This window comes from Bos indicus x Bos taurus, chromosome 7 (genome assembly GCF_003369695.1).
Source record: "Bos indicus x Bos taurus breed Angus x Brahman F1 hybrid chromosome 7, Bos_hybrid_MaternalHap_v2.0, whole genome shotgun sequence".
NCBI classification, from domain to species: Eukaryota; Metazoa; Chordata; class Mammalia; order Artiodactyla; family Bovidae; genus Bos; species Bos indicus x Bos taurus.
Genome location: NC_040082.1, coordinates 84,938,925 through 84,962,572, shown reverse-complemented (window position 1 = coordinate 84,962,572; position 23,648 = coordinate 84,938,925). Strand labels below are relative to the sequence as shown.

At 37.3% G+C, this 23,648-nt stretch overlaps 1 protein-coding gene across 1 annotated transcript in view; it reads left to right on the top strand.

Moving 5' to 3' along the window:
* Positions 1 to 23,648, top strand: part of FBN2 (fibrillin 2) — a 222,221-nt gene that overhangs the window by 166,546 nt on the left and 32,027 nt on the right. Inside the window, exons 33-46 of the mRNA XM_027547035.1 lie at positions 984 to 1,106; positions 2,778 to 2,903; positions 7,837 to 7,959; positions 8,518 to 8,640; positions 11,057 to 11,218; positions 12,166 to 12,234; positions 12,955 to 13,080; positions 14,475 to 14,600; positions 15,198 to 15,350; positions 18,656 to 18,724; positions 19,621 to 19,746; positions 19,925 to 20,050; positions 20,759 to 20,884; positions 23,290 to 23,406. Coding sequence (XP_027402836.1) covers positions 984 to 1,106; positions 2,778 to 2,903; positions 7,837 to 7,959; positions 8,518 to 8,640; positions 11,057 to 11,218; positions 12,166 to 12,234; positions 12,955 to 13,080; positions 14,475 to 14,600; positions 15,198 to 15,350; positions 18,656 to 18,724; positions 19,621 to 19,746; positions 19,925 to 20,050; positions 20,759 to 20,884; positions 23,290 to 23,406 — 1,695 coding nt within the window. The remainder of the gene's footprint in view (positions 1 to 983; positions 1,107 to 2,777; positions 2,904 to 7,836; positions 7,960 to 8,517; positions 8,641 to 11,056; positions 11,219 to 12,165; positions 12,235 to 12,954; positions 13,081 to 14,474; positions 14,601 to 15,197; positions 15,351 to 18,655; positions 18,725 to 19,620; positions 19,747 to 19,924; positions 20,051 to 20,758; positions 20,885 to 23,289; positions 23,407 to 23,648) is intronic.

Here is a 23,648-nt window from a genome sequence, read left to right as displayed (position 1 = left end):
TTGTGCCTTATCACTCTGACCTCCTTTAATTATTGTCACACCAAGCGCTTTTCCTTCTCAGTGTTCTTTATATATGCTGTTCCCTCTGCAGGGAAGACCCATCCCTACCTCTCTTTAGCAGGTCAACTCTTGCTCGTCCTTCAGGTTCAAAGTTAACTAAAAATAGTTTGTCAGTGGGACCTTCCTAATTCCTGCATTCCAAATTAGACTCCTTTTCTTATTTCCTCGTATTTCTTCATGGTACGTGTATAACAGTGTTTAATTTAATTTTCTGTGTTTAGCATGTGTCTTTTCCATTAGACTAGGGGCTCCATGAGCTTCCCTGGCAGCTCAGTCTGTAAAGAATCTGCCCACCAATTCAACAGACCCAAGAGATGTGGATTCCATCCCTGGGTCAGGAAGATCCCCTGGAGGAGGAAATGGCAACCCACTCCAGTATCCTTGCCAGGAAAATTCCATGGAGAGAGGAGCCTGGCAGGCTACAGTCCATGGGGTCACAAAGAAGTCGGACACAACTTAGTGACTAAACCAGGGGCTCTGTGAGGTCAAGAATCATATCTTGGTTTCCGCATCTATAAAATGAACTTGAAAATTTTAATGGTAATTGTCCTGCTCTGAAGTTCAATATTATCTTGAAAATTACCCACATTTTTAGCGATAAAGTATCCAATGATAAAATTCACCCTAAGTAGAAATCAGAAGGAAATCTAGCCCTGGTTTTCTTTTAAACATTATAATTCTAGTTGATTAGATAGCTCAAAAAACACTTGAACTAATTATTTTGGCCCATATTTGTAGCGTGAACATTTTGGATCATAGATCGGAGGTCTTAGAAGATTAGAACTTTTGACTTTACCAATCAAATAAAACATATTCCATTTGGCCACTTTACATTTAAATTAAGATAAATGAAAATCTTTCTGGGTGTTGAGATATTCCATCTTCATTTCTGAACTTTGCTGCTATGTTCTCTTGACATGCAGATCTGGACGAGTGTTCTAATGGAACCCACCAGTGCAGCATAAATGCTCAGTGTGTTAATACCCCAGGCTCCTACCGATGTGCCTGCTCTGAAGGGTTCACTGGAGATGGATTTACCTGCTCAGGTGGGTGAGGTCCTGATTTTCACAGCGCACTGCGTATGTTTTTGTCATTGGAAGAAAACTGTAGTTAAAGGAGGTTGAAATTACCTCTGTTTTTACATTTGACTTGAAGTGAATGTGTATTTTTGCTTACATTAAACACAAAAACTGGGAAATTTTTAAAAATAATGGCATTTATTACTATTATGTGGTCTTAATGACTGTCATTTCATTTTATTCATTAATTAACACGATGGCCAAAAACAGGTTCTGATTCCGACCACCTGGATTCAGACCTTGCCGATGCTGCTTACTGGCTGTGGAGCCTTAAGCAAGTTACTTAGCCTGTGTGTCCTTAATTTGTCCATTTTGGAATGGACATGGTGACAGTAATGATAATAATACTGTTTCCCCCCTTTTTTTTATATCACCGAATGGACAACATATGGGAAAACTATTCAGCTTCTTAAAATCTGTGACCTACCCAATCACGGTTATTTATTGTGTTTATAAAAATCTCAGTTTATCATATGGTTTTGAAAGGATTACATGGAATGATATAAGTAAAGAGCTTAGAAACATGCATCATAAGAGCTCAATAAATGTGACTAAATTCATACTACATTCTTGGAGGATAAAACATCCGTTCATTATACTCATGTAAAAGGCTAGAATCATCTTGCTGGACATAAAGAACAATACTTTTCAGCTTGAAAGATAGGTGTGTCTCAGTTTAATGTACATACATTTAACCCCAAATTAAAAGATAATTTTTTGTTATGATTATTGACGTCAAGAACTCAGACTTAAAATTCTCTAATGCCTCTTTAAGAAAATATGTATATTCAGTTGTAAAGCTTTCTTACTTTTAAACCTCGGGTGCTGCGTCTTTCTCAGCATGTCTGTGCTCTGTGCTGTGAAGACAAGGGCCTGGCCTTGGAGTCAGACACGGCTGGACTCAGACCCTGGCTCAACTGCACGTTAGCTCACTGTGCCTCCCACGGCTCAGTCGGCTACTCTTAGCCTCGGGCCCTTCCTCTTCTAAACCTCACAGGGTTGGTGAACTAAATGAAAACATGCATGTCAGGTAACTAGCACACTCCGTGGCAAGTGTTAGGCCCTCAATAAACATTGGTTTCTGCCCTTAACCCCTTTGTCTTTAAGATCTATAAATAATGCTCATTTGTGTAATTAAAATAAGAATGAGATTCTTCTTTGTGTAATTAAAATTTAATGAGATTGTAATGGCATGCAAGAAACTTCCCTCATTTCCATAGAGTGTCCCTGCTTTACTTAAAAATGCTTGAATTAATGAAAGAAAGAGTTGTTCATTTTAACTCTAATGTTTTCAAATGAATTAATGCCATTTTAAGGTTAATTCCACCATTCTTGGCTATCTCTAAATGATGTTGCTATAGCACTGATGCATCAAATTAGCCTTAAAGAGAACTGAGACAGATGGGAGAGAGATCTTATACCTCATTCCTCCTGTTTATCGTGATGGAATTGCATGTTATAGATTAAACAGCTTTATTGTCAAGTGGTATACCTTTATTTAGGTGTGTATGGATAATTGTTTGATATTAATGAACACTAACTCAGGCCAGTGAGATTGGTTTAGTTATGGAACAGAGAAAAAAAAAATGTGTCAGGAGATTTGGAACTTAATAGAGATGTAATTTGCTCCTTCAACAGATGTTGATGAGTGTGCAGAAAACATAAATCTCTGTGAGAACGGACAGTGCCTCAACGTCCCAGGCGCGTATCGCTGCGAGTGTGAGATGGGCTTTACGCCAGCCTCAGACAGCAGGTCCTGCCAAGGTGGGTCACCAGGATTCCAACTCATTTCCAAGTTGGATCAACTGCAACAAATGAAACCACAAAAAGGGCTGGAACGGGCTCCACCTGGAAGCAGAATACACAGCACATGCTGCACATATAAAAGTCATTTGTTTAAGCATGGATTATTTTGCCGAATGAATAATGATGAAGGCGGCTTTCATCTCTTATGAAGTTTTCCTGGCCAAGAGCCAATAGTTGGAACTTTGGCTTATTCAATTTTTTTTTAACTATTTCTCTTTTTTTTTTTTTAACTTTTTCTTTTGTTTTTAATCACTAAATGAATGACATGTGGATAAACTGTTCAGCTTTTAAAATATGATACGTTATGTACCTCAATCACTGCTATGTAATGTGTTTGTCAAAATCTAGGTAGCTCATTTTTGGCGTTACCTTCTTCCCTGAGTCGGCTATCTGCATGTCTGGGACTGGAGGTCCTCTTCAGGGACTCCTCCAGAACTGCACCTTTTGCTGAATAGTCATGTCTCCTTCCTCTTTAAGTTATGACATCACCCCCTTTCCTGGAAATGGGACTTTGTAACTAGTGTGATATCTTTCCAAGTAAAAGAAGTTGAATTTTCTTTTACATTAGAGACTCAATTCACATTGCATCGAGTTTGGGTCATCATTGTGTTCTTAAGAGTACATTAAAATGTAAATAAAGGAAAGGACTGAAAATGATTCATATGCCATAAGGTTTTTAACAAAATTAGTGATTCATAAAAAACCTTAAAAAAACAACTCAGGCTGGCTGCTAGGCAAAGATTTTTAAATGAAACCAGATTATAGGCTTTCCCTACGTGAGTATCTAGTCAAATGAACAGAAATAGTAAATGCCAGCTTACACACACACACACACACACACACGCATACACTTCACCAACTAAACGAAAATTATTCAATCTGGGGCAGCTTGAACTAGACCCTGACTCTGCCCCACCACCAGCATATCACTGAAGAGAAAAAGTGTGTGTAAAAGATCATGAAATTTTCCATAAATATCTACCAATTTGGATTGAATCAGAACAAGAGAATGAGTAGTAGGCTCTAGGAAAATACTAGAAACTGAAAGCATTTGTGCTTCTACTTTGACCTGCTATGTTGAGCAGAATCTAAAGCATTTTATACAGAGCAGCTGTAGAATGAACTTTATTTTTTTCTTAGTCCTGCTTCTTTCTAAGCATTGAAGCCAGTTAGTAGAAACTGTGAGTCAATATGGTCATGAAATTACACGATTTATTATGCACGTCAGCTAGACAAGAATTGGTGGGAAAAGGAACAAGTTACCAGGATCCAGACACTTTTGCCAACATAAAATTTCAAAATGAATCCTTTATACTTAAGACAACATTTGCCCTTCATAGTTCTATTCCATTATCTGGGGCCTAGGCCCTTCTAAAACTTTTCCCAGAACCTCCCCCAGGGTGATACTAAATAGTTTCTCTTTACTGTACTTCCTTCCTGTGTTGGCTTTCCCAAAATATGTCATTTCCATGTAGAGAAATCCCAATTGCCAGGGCATCTGAGAGTGGCACACACATAGCTTACCCTCTGCTCCATTTAGATAGGTGTAAACTTTTGAGATCCCCAAAATGTAATTCTGTGATTCTGCCTGTTTCTCCTTTGTTTTGTTGTTTCTTTTTCTAAGATATCTGGCACATCTAGACAGTTTATCCTGAGTTACTACGTTAGTTTCTTGACATTTTTCCATCTTACTATAAATGTATGCCCCTCTGAATTAATCCTCTGATCAACATTGGTCCACTCAGCATCTACCTCTAATTTCTATAGAGTTTAAATGTTTGCTAGAGTTGGCCATTTCTCAGTATTCTTCACCGAAATGGAAGCGTACAAAACCTGCAGGAACCTCCTCAGGGACAGGTTAGGACTCCCATCACATGGAGTGAACCCAGAGACAGAACATTTCTTATGATGTCGGAAGAGAGATCAGGGGTCAGGTTCATCAACAAAAAGCACACAGAGCCCAGCAGAGGTCTTCCCATCTGTGTTTCTCATCTTCCCCCACCTTATGAAACTCTGGGCCACAGAGCAGAAGAAGCTTTAGTGAAACCCATACCCCAAGCTATCTTCCAAAGAAATCCGAAGATGAAAAAAGAAGGGAGGATGTCAAGAAGTTCCATCTAAACTGTATGGGAGTACAGTTGACACTTGAATCATGTGGGGGCTAGTGATGCCTACCCTCAGCTCAGTGGGCAATCCGTGTACAACTTGTAGTCGGCCATCGGTGTTCTGCATTCCTGTTTCCATGGATCCACATATTTAACCAACCACAGATAGTGTAGCTGTACTACTACACTGCAGTATTTACTACTGGGAAAAAAAAAGCCATGTTTAAATAGACACATGCAGTTCAAACCTATGTTGTTCAAGCACCAGCTGTATATAAAAACTCTCAAAAGAGCTGACCAAGTAAAGTGTGAGTAAACTGAAATAACAGCTGCTGTGCTGTTATTTCTATATAAGTAACAACAAAAGAACATGCAAAAAACATTAATCAGCTCAGAGTAGGAGAAAATTAGTCAAGGGACAAGAGCAGATTCCATGTAGGTATGTTGTACCATAGATAATCGTCATAAAAACATGATTGCACAAGTTCAAAGTAAGTATAAGAACAGAAAAGACATTGCAGAATCGGGAAACAAAAAACATGGGCCGATCGAGGAAACATCAGAGACCTATTAAATAGACACAGCAAAGAATAGCGGAGATGAAAATGTAATTACCAGTGAGATAATCATAGTGAAAAAAGAGGGGAAATAAATTAAGAAAAGACAAAAGCCATAAGCTTAAGTATAATGGGTGTTTCTGACGTGAAGAGTTCCTAAAAGTTGAATAGAAAAACATTGAGCAACTAAACATTTTCCTAAAATAGAAGAAAGAACTGAATATACAGGAAGGGGTAAATCATAAGACAAATTTTAAGCTTTATTAGATTATTCAAACTCCAGATAGAAAAGACAAGCCTTGAACAAGACAACCAAATACACATTAGAATGGTGCCCTCCCAGTTGTAAGAACACATGTGGCAAGAATATTATACCTCAGAGTTAGTTAATTATATAAACAATAGACATATCCTGACATGTGAAATAATTCAGAAAGAAAGCATCTATGGCTTCTCCTTTCTTGTCTTGGGGGAAGAAAATAACACAACTTATCAGCAATGAAACAACCAATCAAGAAATATAAATGGGGAGGCGGAAAGCAGTAATTGGAGAAGTGACAATAAAAACATTATTGATTTTAAAGAATTAGTACTAAATTCTTTAGAGATTATGATAAATGGCATGAACATTTAAAAAGTGAAAATAATGTGAATAACAGAAATGAGTTGGAAGCATATATATATTCATGCTAATTTTAATCATCATTGTGTAGAATGCACTGTCTTAAAATCATTTGAATTTAACATAAAGCCAAAAGGTGATAAGGCTTTAGTATTTTTCATCAATTCTTTATGTTAGAATTTCAGAAGCTACTGACATAATGAAAAATTGATTTGATGCTTGAAAATGGTTCAGTCTCTCTGAATGTGCATTGAGAAATACCAGTATTTGGAATATTGTTCATCCAATTATGATAAGTCTAGATAGAAGCATTTTTGAGTGATTTTTGTTTTTGCTGTCTTATTTTCTGTGTTGTTGCCTATCTTTGCTATTTGTTATCAATACTTTTCTATATTGTTCAAATTTCTGAATATGCATCAAGTTTATAAAAACAAGACAACATTCTTTTAAAAAACCTTATTTCACACAACTTTTTCATCATTCCAATGGAAGTTATTTGTAATAAAATTCATTTAAAAGTACAATGCATACATAGGGCTGATAATACAATTACATTTACAGCTTACTGCAACTCAGTTATAAACTAACTTAATGAGTCTTTACCCATTTATATAAAAAGAATAACTTTATTGCCCCAACACAAGTAAAGACAACTTGGCACATCAGTTGAACTTCTAAACACAGTCTGAACCATACTTTAAATATAAGATAATTGAAATGCTTTATTTTATCTATCATGAAAGACCCTTTTATACTAAAGATATAACTGTCTTGAGACAGCATTTTAGGATGACTTGTCTAGTCTCGCCTAAAATGGCATGCCTGGTCTGCATTCTCAGAATATGAGGTTATTTGTGTACAAAAATGTCCATCTTCTTCCTGTGAGTAAAAATACAGATTATTTCTACAGCTGGACAGGCATACATATGCCTTCATTTTCATATGAATGAGGAGTAATAACTTCTCATTTATTTTGAGTTAAAGCTTCATGGAAGACTTTTATAACCTGAATTTATGACTTGAGGCCAACAGAGATGTTTTAATGAAATTGAAGGAATGTGGGGCAATGATGATCTTATTACATACTACTAGGGAAAAAATTCTTTCCCTGTTTATAACTGACCTTATTAAAACAGGTCAGATTACAGAATAAAAAGGTTTAAATAAGTTAAATAATTTAAAAGATACATTTAATATTTAAAATGTTATATATTTTACATGTTGTAGATATTTCTAAAACATCTGAAGTTTTCATTATTGGAATCTTTGAATTTGTTTTTATTTTTTATTTTTTTATAATCTTATTCCCTTCGCATGTTTGTACTTAATTTAAAAAAAAAAATGTTTAAGCCCCAGGCCCACTTTTTCTTAAGTATTTTACAACCCAAGACAGTTAAAATACTGTCAATAAAATGAAATAATATCCTTTTATGTCTCTGCTCCATCTGAATGTTAGTTGGTTGCTGTTTATGTGACATCTGTGGTCAAAGTAAAAGAAAATTTTTTGCTCCATAAAAACATCTGAGGAGATGGAATAATTTATTAATGTCATCCAGTAAATTGAAATCTTTATAATCAAGAGATTACTATTTTTTTTTAATCTCCAGATATCGATGAATGCTCCTTCCAAAATATTTGTGTCTTTGGAACATGTAATAATTTGCCTGGAATGTTTCATTGTATCTGTGATGATGGTTATGAATTGGACAGAACAGGAGGGAACTGTACAGGTATGGCCAGTTAAGGGCTTAATTGCATTCTTATTAATTGAAAAGAACGTTTTGTGCTAGACATAAAAGTTCCCCAAATTTCTGCTTAGCCTGCTATGCCTCAGGTTATGCATTTTTTTTGAGAAAGGAAATTACATTCTGATACATTTATTTCTAACTGTGAGATTGATTTTTTGTAATGTAAACAGCTTAATTTTAAATATTCAACATGAAATTAGTAAAATATCTGTATATATTTATGATGTCCACATATGTGTACAGTTATACATATATTTAAGTTTAATTCAAGCAAGAAATGATAGCATGATTTTCTTCAGAATTGCAAGATTTTGATATAATTTACTTATTTATTTATTAAAGATATTAAATGATACCATCATGAATACTGTCTGATATATGGAAACTGCTTTAGGTGTGTACAAGGATTTCATTGTGCTGAGTCCCTCCTAAAGATTTTTAGTCTACTGACTTTGAGAATTTCCACCAAATCCTTTGGAACAGCAGCATGCCCAAGGAAAGTAAAGATGTTGATGTGGGCATTCTAAATGTTCTTCCTAGATATTGATGAGTGTGCAGACCCAATAAACTGCGTGAACGGCCTGTGTGTCAACACTCCTGGTCGCTATGAGTGTAACTGTCCACCCGATTTCCAGCTGAACCCCACCGGTGTGGGGTGTGTCGGTAAGTAAAAGCACTATGAAACCAACAGATAGAAGCACATAGAGTTAAATACTAGGACTCTCTTGATAATGAACTGTAATATGAGCATTCGCTACAATTAACTTAAAGTAGTACTCTTTTACCTGAAGTAAACTAGACTGCCAAAATACATGGTCAGTTTTATTCTGCTAATCTTCCAAGTCATATTTTGAAACAGGAATTTTTGAGACATCTGCTCCCACATCCTCCTCTCACAGACTTGAGAACCACGGCCCTAGAAGTGCAGTGACTTGTTTTAAGGTCGCAGAGCTTGCAAATGGCAGAGCTGAAGCAGTGTCCCCAAGTTGCCTGGCTCCCTGCCCAGTGCATTGACCAGGACAGATGCCTTTGAAATGTGGACTCAGTTTTACAAAGAATATGTTTCAGGTTCATGCATGACAGTTGACAAGGCAAGCAATTAATGGTATTTATACCATTAGTTATATAATTCTTCAAAACCAAGGGGAAAAAACCTGTATTTCTATAGGTATAAGAAAAACCTGTCTTTCTATAGGTATAAGAAAAACCTATATTTATATATTTCTTTAAAACCAAGAAAATATGGAATAAAATTTGTTAGTTATGATTAAATTCTCATTAAAAATTTTAATAAGGTTGTTTGTGCCTTTTTCTTATGAAAATTATTTTCAAAATTACTTACAAATATGAAAAGTAAAAAGGTTTGTTGGATGCAGATGGCAGATAACACTGAATATTTTTCCTAAGAGGAGAACCAGCAGTTCCTCTCGAGGCTCTTTATATCAAAGAAAGTAATATCATCACAGGCCCATCTAGAAACATAAGGAAACGTGTTCATTGCCTCGTTATTTGTGGTGGCAAGAATTTAGAAACCATTTTTGGAGAGTGGGTTGATTAAAAAAGAATGGCAGTTGGGCATTGTGGAGTTGACAGCATTTTATAAAGATAGAATGAGGCAAATGACAAAATAGCATTCATAGAAATTTAAAATGTGCACCAAAAAACCCCCAAAATACTAATTTTGCAACAGTGCAGACCATAAAAAGTAATATTAAGCACTTTCCAATGTTTGAGTAAGGGAAGAGGAAGGAGATGGAGAGCAGGGATAAAAAGGAAAGAGTGGTAGGGAGGAAAGAAGGAAGGATGAATGAATACAAACCTAGTAAGAGCAGAACCTTGAGTTAACACTTGTGTCAGCACCTGAGATTCGGCAACAAAAATAAAACTTAAAAGAATTGAGAAAAGAAAGCAAAAGAATGAAAAGCTCCCCAAGTGGTTATAATGTGCAGCTGGAGATGAAGACTACTTGTTAGACTGTAAAGAACTTTGGCTTGTACTCTGATTTGAGACGGGATGCCATGGGAAGTGCCCTGACCCCAGGTAATGCTTCTGAAGGAAGCGATGGTAGGAAAAAGACTGTAGGTGGGTCAAGAGATGAGCTAGGAAACGGTTGCAGTAGTCCAGGTGGGGGTGACGGTGGCTTGAACTCAGGTTTCAATGATGTTGAAAGCAGTGGTAAGTCATCAGATTCCAGGTATATTTTGAAGGTAATGTTGACAGATCTTATTAACTGGATTGAATAAGGAGTCAAAATTTGACTCCAAAATTTAGAGCCTGAGCAGTTTTTAAAAATGAGTTTTCTGTTTATTGAAAATGCAAAAAAAGCCTGGGAGAGGATTGGAGCAGGTTTTTTATGTGAAGGCAAGAGTATCAAGTGTTTGACTTTAGACATGGTAACTTTAAAATAGCTGTTAGATATCTAAGAGGAGAAATAAAATACTAGGCACTTGGAAGAAGGATCTGGAGTTCACGGAGAAGTGAAAGATGGAACCACAAATTTAATCATGTTTAGAGTGATGGAACTAATGAGGTGATCTAGATGATACTCAGAGACAAGAAAAAGTTTGGGAGTCACTTATTCTCTTAAATATCCTTTCTAAACTTGTTACAGACTGACTCTTCCAAAACTTGCAAAGCTTGATGTGCAAATTGAAGCAAAACTTTGGGAGAATAAAGATTATGGGAAGGAGAGGAAGGAGGTTGCGTTATCACTATTTTCTGTAATAGCATACATTGCTTTAACTTATACTGGATTTCATCTCCTTTGTTGATAAACTCATGATATAGACTGATGGATTATTAGGAAACGTTTTTTTGCATTCATTTTATTAAAGGTCCAGAATGTGCCAGGTGAGTAATTGCTTACTCTCTTTAACCCATGGTCTAGATGGATGTCTAAACATAGGAAATTGTTGTAATTGATTTAATTCCTACAACTTGGAAAAACTCTAAAGCAAGTGATGATTTCTTGCAGGGAGTTAATGTACAGAATTTGAATTTCATCATTTGAGTGACCTTTCTCCAAAATGACATTCTTACTACTGTAAGGACCGTTGTAAACTCCTGTGTTGCTCTGCAGACAACCGCGTGGGCAACTGCTACCTGAAGTTCGGTCCTCGGGGCGACGGAAGCCTGTCCTGCAACACTGAGATTGGGGTGGGCGTCAGCCGCTCCTCCTGCTGCTGCTCTCTGGGCAAGGCCTGGGGGAACCCCTGCGAGACCTGCCCCCCTGTCAATAGCAGTGAGTATGAAGCCGAGGAAGAGGACAGGGACCCTCTGGTAGCTGAAGACTAGCTGCCGAATTCTTCTGGTGCTGGGGACAAGGGAGGAAGTGAGAGTCCGAACTTTGAATCTGGGCTACTTTCAGTGATTATGCTAAAACCAGCCAAGAAGGCTTCATATAAAAGGAATCTGAATTCCTCTCTTCTTACTGTTTTTCTTGATATGATGAAAAGAGAAAACAATTTTTTTTAATTTTATTTTATCTTTAAACTTTACAATATTGTATTGGTTTTGCCAAATATCGAAATGAATCCGCCACAGGTATACATGTGTTCCCCATCCTGAACCCTCCTCCCTCCTCCCTCCCCATACCATCCCTCTGGGTCGTCCCAGTGCACCAGCCCCAAGCATCCAGTATCGTGCATCGAACCTGGACTGGCGACTCGTTGAAAAGAGAAAACAATTTTTAACCATAATCCACTCTGAAGGATGATAATATCAGTTCTCGCAGGTATCACAGATAAAGGCCATTCCTGCTTCTTTTCCAGAGTTGTTTTAGTTGAGGTTCATAGATGCATTGTATTCCTCAAGTCCAACCAGGTTATATCTTAAATGGAAATGTGTGTCCTGATATGAGCATAGGTGAAACTCAACATTGTTGAATCGAGTTTTCATTTACTGGCCAAAAAAAGTTGTTGATACAAATTGTCTGAAAGTAGTTTTTCCTTTAATTAAAAACAAATGGGTTTTGTTATTCTACTTTGTAGTTTATGAAGTAATGATCTTATTTCAAATAGAATGTTAATATACTTTTAAAGATCCTGTGTTTGAAAAGGCACCTAGGAAAACATAGATACACCCCTTAGGATATGTGCTTTGAGCTTGTCAGTTGTTAAGTGCTAATTCATTGTCTCAGCCTCTTGCACACAGGTTATCAAATTTCTTTTTCTTTCCCTCATTTTGTAGCTGAATATTACACTTTGTGTCCTGGAGGGGAAGGCTTCAGACCTAACCCCATTACAATCATCTTAGAAGGTGAGTATACCTCTGATGGCTGCTGTTGCTACTGCTGCTGCTAAGTCACTTCAGTCCGACTCTGTGTGACCCCATAGACGGCAGCCCACCAGGCTCCCCTGTCCCTGGGATTCTCCAGGCAAGAACACTGGAGTGGGTTGCCATTTCCTTCTCCAATGCATGAAAGTGAAAAGTGAAAGTAAAGTCGCTCAGTCATGTCTGACTCTTAGCGACCCCATGGACTGCAGCCTACCAGGCTCCTCCATCCATGGGATTTTCCAGGCAAGAGTACTGGAGTGGGGTGCCATTGCCTTATCCGCCTCTGATGGCACCAGATTTAAACAAGAGCTTACTTTAGAGAAAAGCTGGTAGAAAAGTTAGAACAGCCCAGACAAGATTATTTTGCAAAATTATAGGTAGACAGTTGCCAGTTTGCTGAAAAATCATTCGTAAGTCAGACTTGATCCATTGCAGTGGTGTGTGATTCTGCTGCAGGGAAACTCTTTTTATAATTATCTCCAACTTCCACCATTGTTAGATTTAGTTATTGCTCTTTTTAGATTATAGCAGAGTTCCATGACTAAGCCAGGGGAATTCATGATCACCATAAACGTCCGGTCTTAAGTGTGCATTCACTTGGATGCATGGACGTCTGCAGGTCTTACAGTACCGCACATTTGAAAGCCCTCATAGTGACTCTTGTCTTTCACAATAGTATCTGAGCTGTCTCCCCTTTTGCAGATATTGATGAATGCCAGGAGTTACCAGGACTCTGCCAGGGTGGAAACTGTATTAACACTTTCGGTAGCTTCCAGTGTGAGTGCCCTCAAGGCTACTACCTCAGCGAGGAAACCCGCATCTGTGAAGGTGAGATGGATTCATACCTAAAAGTTATTAGTGCTATTTAAAGCAAAATTACTGGTCAGGTCTGGAGAAAAGAGTCCATCTTCAAGTTTTATCAAGGAACATGATGAGACTGATTCATAGTTATTTTCTTGTCCGTCAGTGCTTCTAAGTTGTATGCCAAGTCACTTCAGTCGTGTCCAACTCTTTGTGACCCCATGGACTGTAGCCCGCCAGGCCCCTCTGTCCACGGGGATTCACCAGACAAGAATACTGGAGTGGGCTGCCATGCCCTCCTCCAAGGGTTCTTCTTGACCCAGGAATTGAACCCGGGTCTCCTGCCTTGCAGGCAGTTTCTTTACCATCTGAGCCACCAAGGGAAGCCCTGTATGATGATAGCTAAATTAATTTACAGATTATTTGCAGTAATTGACTATTATTTTTCTCTGAGTAAATGGGTTGATGATAAAGGGAGAAAGCTGAAATACTATGAAAGCATTCAATATAAGTTATTAACTCATATTTTAACTTTATATTTTATATAGAAAAATATGTATATTTGAAGTGGGACCATTAGGTTAATATTTCCAGTGACTTTTTAATGTTGCACAACAGCATATGAAACAGTTCAGAGGTTATGCAGATGCCTTTCTTGGTTCCATCCCCCACTTCTCTTGTGGCAGTGTAATCATCCTTTAGGGGCCTGGTCTTCCCACTAGACTGGGAGCTTCTTGAAGCAAGGGCCACATCCAATTTCATCTTTATAGCTATAAGTTTTAGCTTACAGTAGAATCTCAGTATTTATTTATGGAATGAATGAATGGATGCTTCTAAAAATAAACATTAAACACTTAGTGTAATTATTTCCATTATAACTTTTCTACTGGAACATTTTAGATAAGTGCATCTGGAAGAAATATGCTTTAATAAGGAGAATAACCAGAAACTGCTACTTCTAGAATCTCTTAATGGGTGTTAATTTGAACAGAACTATAAAGAAAAAGGCTTTTCTAAGTGCCTTCAGTTTAAAGTTGGCACTAAAATTTGATTTCAGTGACGTAAGAGGAAAGTAGCTTTAAAGCAATTCCATCTGAAGTATATGAAATTTCAGTTTAAAAACATAGGCACCATTGAAGTTATTTTTTTTTTTGCCACTTTGGAATAATTTATTTTGATCACCTTTATTTTTAAATGTCAGATTTTTATTTTTCTGAAGAAGGGCATATTGTGACATAAATGCATTTTGGGGGTGTTTCCTATATGTAATTGCTTTAAATTCTAAATTTTATAAAAAGTAAGATGAATTCTATAAAAACAAAAATTGGGGGACTCAGCCGTATGCTTTGTTCAGTTGTTTAAGTCATGTAAATGCATGGGGGAAATATTTACAAATTAATGGGTATTCTTGCATCCCGTAGATATTGATGAGTGTTTCGCACATCCTGGTGTGTGTGGGCCTGGGACCTGCTACAACACTCTGGGAAATTACACCTGCATTTGCCCACCTGAGTACATGCAGGTCAACGGAGGCCACAACTGCATGGGTAGGTAGAGCTCTGAAGTGGAGGCGGTCGCTGTTGCTGGCTTCCTGGCCCTCATTATCTCTCAGAGGCAAACGGGTCATAATTATGCAGAAAGTTTGGAAGTTAAATCTCTATGAATAGTAAAGTGTTTCAAAGTCTTATAAACTTATGGCTGTGTGCCATATTTTTCATATACTTTGGCTACCTGTTATAAAGCATGAGTCTGAGGTAGAAAATTTCAACAAATATTGTAATTATATATTCTTAAATACCTTCATTTTCCATTCATATAAATCGAACATTGTTTTACAAATAAAAGAGCATTCAAAATCTAATATGTAATGCTTTTTAAATTAAATAAATGCATTTGAATAGAGAAATATCTATTACCTTTGTCCCCCAAGAAAATTAAAAGTGAAATCCCTTACTTAAAAACAGGAAAGACGCTTAACTAAAAATGATTTGTGTTCAACTTAAAGAATTATTTTAAGAGACTTCCACATGACCATGAAAATTTTCAGAGTTAGTCGAGGAATTTTAGTGTCTCCAGGTATATGGGGTTTATTATTAGCTGCTTGCTGTCAGGATGGGTCGGCATTTTTGTTTTTCTCTATGTAGACATGAGAAAAAGCTTCTGCTACCGGAGCTATAACGGAACCACTTGTGAGAATGAGTTGCCTTTTAATGTGACAAAGAGGATGTGCTGCTGCACATACAATGTGGGCAAAGCCTGGAACAAACCTTGTGAACCATGCCCAGCGCCAGGAACAGGTAAGCACTCTGCGCCTGCTTCTGCGGGCAGCCACGTTAGTGACACGGCGGGCATGTGACGCTAAAGTGAAAACACAGGGGTACTAAAAGCAGACATAGTTCTGAAAATATCCAGGAACTCATGTGCCTGGTTTCTCAGGCAGCCAGTCCTCTTTAAGGTCCAAACACTAATGTCTGAAATGTCCCTTGAGTAAAGTCTGGATCCTGAAAATAAGCCGCATTGCTGAAGAGTTAGAATTTTATAACACCAGTCCATTTAAACATGCTGCTTTAATTACTCTTCTCCTCATAAAAGAAGTATTTATTGAGAATCTACTTGTGTCATTGTGTTATACTTAGAAGATGTCATTTTGGTAAATTGTGATTATTTAGATTCCAACATGCTCATTAAGTTTGGTCTTGGAAAACATGCAAAAAAAAATGGATTTGATGAGCAAACTTTATGTAAAAGCGACTTAGTATCAGAGTTCTCCTTATGCATCCATTCCCTCAAACTTACGTGAAATTTTTAGACAGTAAAGAGAACTGGTCTTTACACAGTAAAATTTTTTTCCAGACACAGATTCTCTTGAAAGAAAAACTGAAAAGTAGTAGAGACAAGAGCAACAGGATCATCTTAAAATTGTTGCCCACTCAGGTTCTTTTATGACCTGAAAAGTGGTCACGCTTAATAGTTGTAGATACTAAGAGCTGAACCAATAGGACAAATAAGAAACAATGATTATGCATTTGTTACCATTATTATTATTATTATTACCAGTATTATTTAGGGCACAGTTAATAAAATATTTCATTTAACATGATGAAATTAAGGAGAGATGGGGAAAAGTGACATATAGGGCCTTTTTCAGTGGCTCAAATTCAGTGGGCAAATAAATGGATTTTCTCTTTTGTGTTAAAGTATAATTGATAAATAATATTATATTACTTTCAGGATTACAGCACAGTGGTTTGACATTTATACACATTATGGATTTATCTCCACGATAAGTCTAGTCACCATACGTCCTCGCACAATTGTTTTGCAATTTTATTGACTATATTCCTTATGCTGAACATTACTTTGCTGTGACATATTTATATTATAGCTGGAAATACGTACCTGTTAATCTCTCACATCTATTTTATCCTACCCCTTACGCCCCTCCCCTCTGGCAGCCATCAGGTTTTTCTTTATAACAGAGATTGTTATTTCTGTTTTGTTTGTTCATTCGTTTTGCTTTTTAGATTCCATATATAAGTGAAATCATACATGGCTCGTCTTTCTCGGTCTCACCTCACTTAGCAAAATGCCCTCTAGATTCATCCATGTTGTTGAAAGTCGCAAGATTCCAACAACACAGCTGAGTAATAATATGTGTGCATGTATATATATACACGCACACGTACAATATACCTTCTTGTTTATATGTTTGCACATCACCGGCACTTAGGTTGCTTCCGTATCTTGGCCCTTGTAAATGATGCTACAGAGAACATAGGAACGTATACTTCTTTTTGAATTAGTGTTTTGTTTTCTTCAGATAAATGCTCAGAGATGGAATTGCCAAACTGTGACAGTTTTATTTTTAATTTTTGAGAAACCTCCATGCTGTTTTCCATAGTGACGGTACCAATTTACATCCCCACCGATAGTATACAAGAGTTGCCATTTCTTCTCACCCTCACCAGCACTTGTTATTTGTGATCTTTTTGATAACAGCCATTCTGACAGGTATGAGGTGACACCTCATTTGCATTTCACTGATAATCGGTGATGTTGAGCATCTTTTCATGTCCCTGTTGGCCATCTGTGTGTTTTCCTTAGAAAAATGTCTATTCAAGTGGTCTGCCCATTTTTAACTGGATTATTTGTATTTTTTATATTGAGTTGTGAATATTCTTTATATTTTGAAATTAACCCCTATTGGATATATCATTTGCAGACATCTCGTTCTATTCAGTATATTGCCTTTTCCTTTTGTAGATGGTTTCCTTCACTGTGCAAAAGCTTTTTAGTTTGATATAGTCCCGTTTGTTTATTTTTGCTTTTTTTTCCCCTTGCCTGAGGAGAAAGATTCAAAAAAATATTGCAAACACCAGTGTTGGAGAGCATCCTGCTTATGTTTTCTACTAGGAGTTTTATGGTTTTCAGTCTTACATTTAAGTCTCCAATCTGTTCAGAGTTTTATTTTTGATATGGTGTAAGAAAGTGGCCAGTTGCAGCCTTAGGCAAGTGGCTATCAGTTTTCCCAGCACTATTTATTGAAGGGATTGTGTTTTCCCCACTTAACAATCTGGGCTCTCAGATGGCACTTAGATTATAGTTTTCTGTATGTTACCTGATACTGTTTTCAAGAGTTTTATTCCTCTGTGTAGCAGTGGGCATTCAAAGAATTATGCTATTTAAAAATTAGAATTCCTAAAAGGTCCTGTTAGTTTGGTGAATTATGTGTAGTAGTGATTCTCATGCTGCTGCTGCTGCTGCTGCTGCTAAGTCGCTTCAGTTGTGTCCGACTCTGTGCGACCCCATAGACGGCAGCCCACCAGGCTCCCCTGTCCCTGGGATTCTCCAGGCAAGAACACTGGAGTAGGTTGCCATTTCCTTCTCCAGTGCATGAAAGTGAAAAGTGAAAGTGAAGTGGCTCAGTCGTGTCCGACTCTTATTGACCCCATAGACTGCAGCCTACCAGGCTACTCTGTCCATGGGATTTTCCAGGCAAGAGTACTGGAGTGGGGTGCCATCGCCTTCTCCAAGTGACTCTCATAGTCTCTGTTTTATTCCATGAGACGTTGTTTTTGATGCCTCAAATTTCACGTTCCAACAAACAGACGTTTATGTTAAAAAAAGATAAAAGTCATGGCTCGTTTATTACTCATTGTGAACATGTTTCACCACTACAAAATTATCTTTGCATGCCTATGCCTTTGTGCAATTCTAATTCCTTTTTAAATTTGTACACTAACCTAGTTTTTCAGTTTACATGAGTTGGATCATTTTTAAAGCCCTGCGTTATCAAAATAAAAAGAGCTTAAATGCCTTAAGTGGATATTTTGAACTCATAATGATTTACTTATTTTCTAGTATCCGAGCAGTAAAATGTTTAATGATGATAAGAACAGCAATAATAATAATGATAAAAGAATGCCTAGATTCATTCACTCCATACAAAAACTGATATTGTAGTCAAATAAATATAATTGAATTAAAGGGTCTTGTGAATAATATAAAATATATTTTTCAGTTACAGTAATACTATATAAAGTGTTATTTTGAAGGAGTATGAGAATTTTAAGAGTCTATTTGCTTTGTTTATATTTTAAAGCTGACTTTAAAACCATATGTGGAAATATTCCTGGATTCACCTTTGACATTCACACTGGAAAAGCTGTTGGTGAGTTTTTCTAGGTTATGTTTCTTTTAATACATATATGTAGCATGTTGTAAAAATTAGTTCAGTGTTTTTCAAGTTTAAAGTATCGTAAAAGATAATACTCTGCATTTGGATTTGATATGGTTAGACAAGAAAGAAGTAGCATGTTTACAGATAACCAAGTGTTAGTAGTGGGATTAGTCCATCAGCCTGGAGTGGGTTGCCAGCCTGGTGATTGAGTTATGATGTAATAGTTATGTGACTACCTCAAGATTTCATACATATCAAGCTAAAGCTTTAGTTTTTCTCATTATGAATATTGTTTTATCAATACATGATTCTAAGTAATCCACTTTATTTTATTAACCTTTATTGTCTGTTTTCATGAGTATATGCTTAAGTTCTCTATGTATTTTTACAGTATTTTTATCCCTATCTACTTATGAATTTGCAGAATTATTAATTATATAAATTTATTTCTTCTGAATGTGCTTTCTCTTGCACAGTCTACTTTTCTTCCTCAAAGATTAAATGAACAATATAATTTTAAATGTCTGTTATCAATGCACAGATAACAAAGGACATAAAATTAGGAAAATACAGTTGGCTTTATCAAATGAATAATAGCAATTAGGTAAGCCTGACATGAAACTTAAGAGGAAGCTTGATTCCCTAGGAAGTTCATTTGCTCTATTGATACTAGTATCCCTTGGTATATTTGATCAACTACTTCCATTCTTTCATTACTGTTCAAAGGAAATAATATTTTGTAGTCTGTATGCTTTGTAAACCACAAAATCACTCATACCAGTATAGGGTTGATTTTTGAGACTGAGTGTGTGTTTAGCATTATTCAGTGTTTTACGATACATACATTAAGCAGAACCATATATTTGATCAAATCTGTTCAATTGCAGACATTGATGAATGTAAAGAGATTCCAGGCATTTGTGCAAACGGTGTGTGCATTAACCAAATCGGCAGTTTCCGCTGTGAATGCCCCACGGGATTCAGCTACAATGACCTGCTGCTCGTCTGCGAAGGTAATCTGAGCAATAAGTGACCTTATCCAGGAAAGTTCGGCAGACATAACTGGTTTTTAGAAGTTTTCTGACTTACTGTTTCTACTACAGCATTTAGGAGTTGATCACCAAATTGATTAAGTGTATGTCATACTGATGCCATAATGAAGTTTGAAAAATGGAATTGTTGCTCTTGCAGATATCGATGAGTGCAGCAATGGCGACAACCTGTGCCAGCGAAATGCAGACTGCATCAACAGCCCAGGCAGCTACCGGTGCGAGTGCGCTGCAGGTTTCAAACTTTCACCCAACGGAGCCTGCGTAGGTAAGAGGAGAATGGCTCATTCTTTGACACTGAACACCATTGTAGGCCTCTGTGGTAGCTCAGATGGTAAAGAATCCGCCTGCAATGCAGGAGACCTGGGTTCAGTCTCTAGATAGGGAGGATCCCTTGGAGGAGGGAATGGCAACCCACTCCCGTATTCTTGCCTGGAGAATTCCATGGACAGAAAAGCCTGGAGGGCTACAGTCCATGAAATTGCAAAGAATCAGATACAACTGAGTGACCAACACTTTCACTACTTTCACCACATTCTGTATACTTAGTTCCTGCACTAAAAAACTGCCTATGCTCTCCTATCAAAAAAAAACTATTTTCAAGTATAATTTTGAGGAGATTTTCCAAGTAAATCTATTCATTCATATTGAATCTATTTCACGATATCTTTTAGATTCTTTTGTTAGGAAAAGAAGTCTCTCAATGGATTTTTCCTAGAATTGAAACTAAAAATGATGTCCTTGAGATATACCAATCAACATGTAAAAAGATTGCATGATTTAATTTTTTTTTTAAAAAGAGGCTTGTGTACTTTAAAGCCTTGCCTTATTTTTATTCAACTCTTGTTATGGTTCGTTTTCAGCCTATCTGTAGTAATTACTAGCAGGCTATAGAAAAAATGCCTGTGGGAAAAAATGAAGGAATCTTAATAAAGATCAGACACGTGTAACATGTGTTTTATTTTTTTTGTGTTAGATCGCAACGAGTGTTTAGAAATTCCTAATGTTTGCAGTCATGGCCTATGTGTGGATTTACAAGGAAGTTACCAGTGCATCTGCCACAATGGCTTTAAGGCTTCTCAGGACCAGACGATGTGCATGGGTAAGAAGGGAAACATTATTTCCAGGGGGTATCGTGGAGCTGAGACTCCAGAAGAGATTACCGTTCGGTCACCCGCCACAAGGAACTACCCTGTCTCTGTCAGAAACAGTCTTAACGAAAAATGAGCTATGTGAAACTGTTTATGGTTTTAGTCAATGTAAAATTTGCAAGCAGGACACACCACAATATGTTCTTGGATTTAGTGGTAACAGCTTTCTTCCCCAGATGGCTTTCACATGCTTATTAACCTGAGCTTTCAGACAGCGTTACATGGAAATCGCCGTGGTACCAGCTCTCCATTTACCCCTCTTTGTTCCCACTCAAGGGGCTTCCCAGGTGGTGCTAGTGGTAAAGAACCCGCCCCTCAATGCAGGAGATATAAGAGATGCAGGTTTGATCCCTGGGTCAGGAAGATCCCCTGGAGGGAGGGTATGGCAACCAACTCCAGTGTTCTTGCCTGGAGAATCCCCATGGACAGAGGAGCCTGGCAGGCCACAGTCCATAGGGTCACAAAGAGGTGGGCATGACTCAAGAGACTTAGCACACAAGCACAGTTCCACTCAGAAAAGCCTTTTGGAATGCTAGAATGCAAGGGGAGCAGTAAGGGGGACAGTGTGGAAATGAACACATACACACACACATATGCTTCTTTCCCCCAAATCACTGAACATTTGAGATATATCTGCTTGCTTGGCTGTTGCAACTCTTAAAACCAGGTTTTAGAAGCAAAGATGGTGAAACTTTGAAAAGCCCCAGTACAGTAGCTAATGTGATGGTTAGTTAAGCAATAATTGTGTTCAGTAAGTACTTGCTGAGCTGATGATTAATAAGATTTCAAAAGCAGAGGGGCTTTTGGAACTCAGCTTAACTTCGGAACTCACCTTGGAACTCAGCTTAACTCCTTAAACTGATGTCAGCCACTGGCTCATCTCCACTGAAGCACTCTGCACTTGCAGGAGGAAAATTATATTTAAAAGTTGACTATTTATAATTAGCACTTCTCAGTGTAGAACAAGCTGAAGTTGTGCATCTACTCTTTTGGTATTCAAGATACACTATCTTTTTGAATCATACAGACTTTACTACAGCAGAACGGCAGAATTAGATTCCTTTGTGGCGTGGGGTTGGTCGTGAAGAGTCGGACACAACTGAACAACTTCACTTTCACTTTTCACTTTCATGCATTGGAGGAGGAAATGACAGCCCAATCCAGTGTTCTTGCCTGGAGAATCCCAGGGATGGGGGAGCCTGGTGGGCTGCCGTCTATGGGGTCGCACAGAGTTGGACACAACTGATGCGACTTAGCAGCAGCAGCAGCAGCAGCATGGTATATCTGTACACGAGCACCCCCTGGAGAATGTCTCCATTCTTCCAGTGCCTCCTAAGAGATCCCCTGCAGACATCTTCTGTGGTCGCAGGAAGAATTCTCTAGGGAACGCTTGTGCAAAGGACACACGGAGGATGTGGCCCTATTTGCATGAACTGTCTGAGATGGCTTGCTTATATGTTTCTCCTGGCTGCTCTCTCTGAGAAAGAGGATATGATTTGCTAAAAAAAAAAAAAATATATGTCTATATATATATATATATATGTGATATTTATGATTCAGAAATTCATATGGAGAAAATCTGTCCTCAGTTTTAACAATTCACCCATAATGAAAATCAGCTAGACTCCTTGGTAATATCTCTCTTAAACAAAGCTTCTTTCTGAAGGAACAATAATACTCCCTTTTTTTTCACAATGGAAGAGTTTTAGTAGCCTGGAATTCATAGTCTAGGGAGTCTCCTCCTTTATATGACTGTGACCTTTCTAAATATTAATTCCATGTTTTTGAAGGCTAATAACATTGAGCTCTAATAGACTTCTTCAATTTAGAGTCTACTGATTCATAAAGTTTAGGAAGTTAAAGTTTACTTTGTTGTGCTGATCAAATTAAGATATGAAAATTTCTGGGGAAGCATTTATAATGCTTAATAGAACAAATTGTTCCAGTGTTTCAAAAGATTTATTTCCTCATAATTGACAAGCAAATTTATTCATTAAAAAAACTCACTAAGGAAATGTAGGTTAATCTCGCTTGCTTATTAGTCCAGTTCTTTTCTGAATCTTATATGTTGCTGTAAGTTATCAAGTGCCAATTTTTCTTAATAATTTTCTTATTTTATTTTATTTTTAAACTTTACAATATTGTATTGGTTTTGCCAAATATCGAAATGAATCCACCACAGGTACCTTAGAGTTTTCTCTACCTCATACTTATTTTCCTTAAATAAATGTGGGTTCTTAGTATTGAATGAGAAAAATCTAAGTAAGCCAGTAGTTTAAAACAAAACCTAAAAGTTTAATAGGCTACATTTTTCTGGTTAAAAACTGAATTCCTTTGAGCCAATATTTCTTCGTAGATGTTGATGAGTGTGAGCGGCATCCATGTGGAAATGGAACTTGTAAAAACACCGTTGGATCCTATAACTGTCTCTGCTACCCAGGCTTCGCACTCACTCATAATAATGATTGCATGGGTAAGTACTCGGTCCTTTATTGCTTCTCTTTCATGTCTACAGAATATCCTAAACACAGAATAAAGGCAAAGAATGATAAATTTTTATTATTCAAATTGCAAGCATGTGCCATAAGACATGTAATATCATTGACTAACTTCTGGTTAACTGAAGTCACAGTATTGCCTCCAGTAATCCCAAATCACTGCAGATGGTGACTGTAGCCATGAAATTAAAAGACACTTACTCCTTGGAAGGAAAGT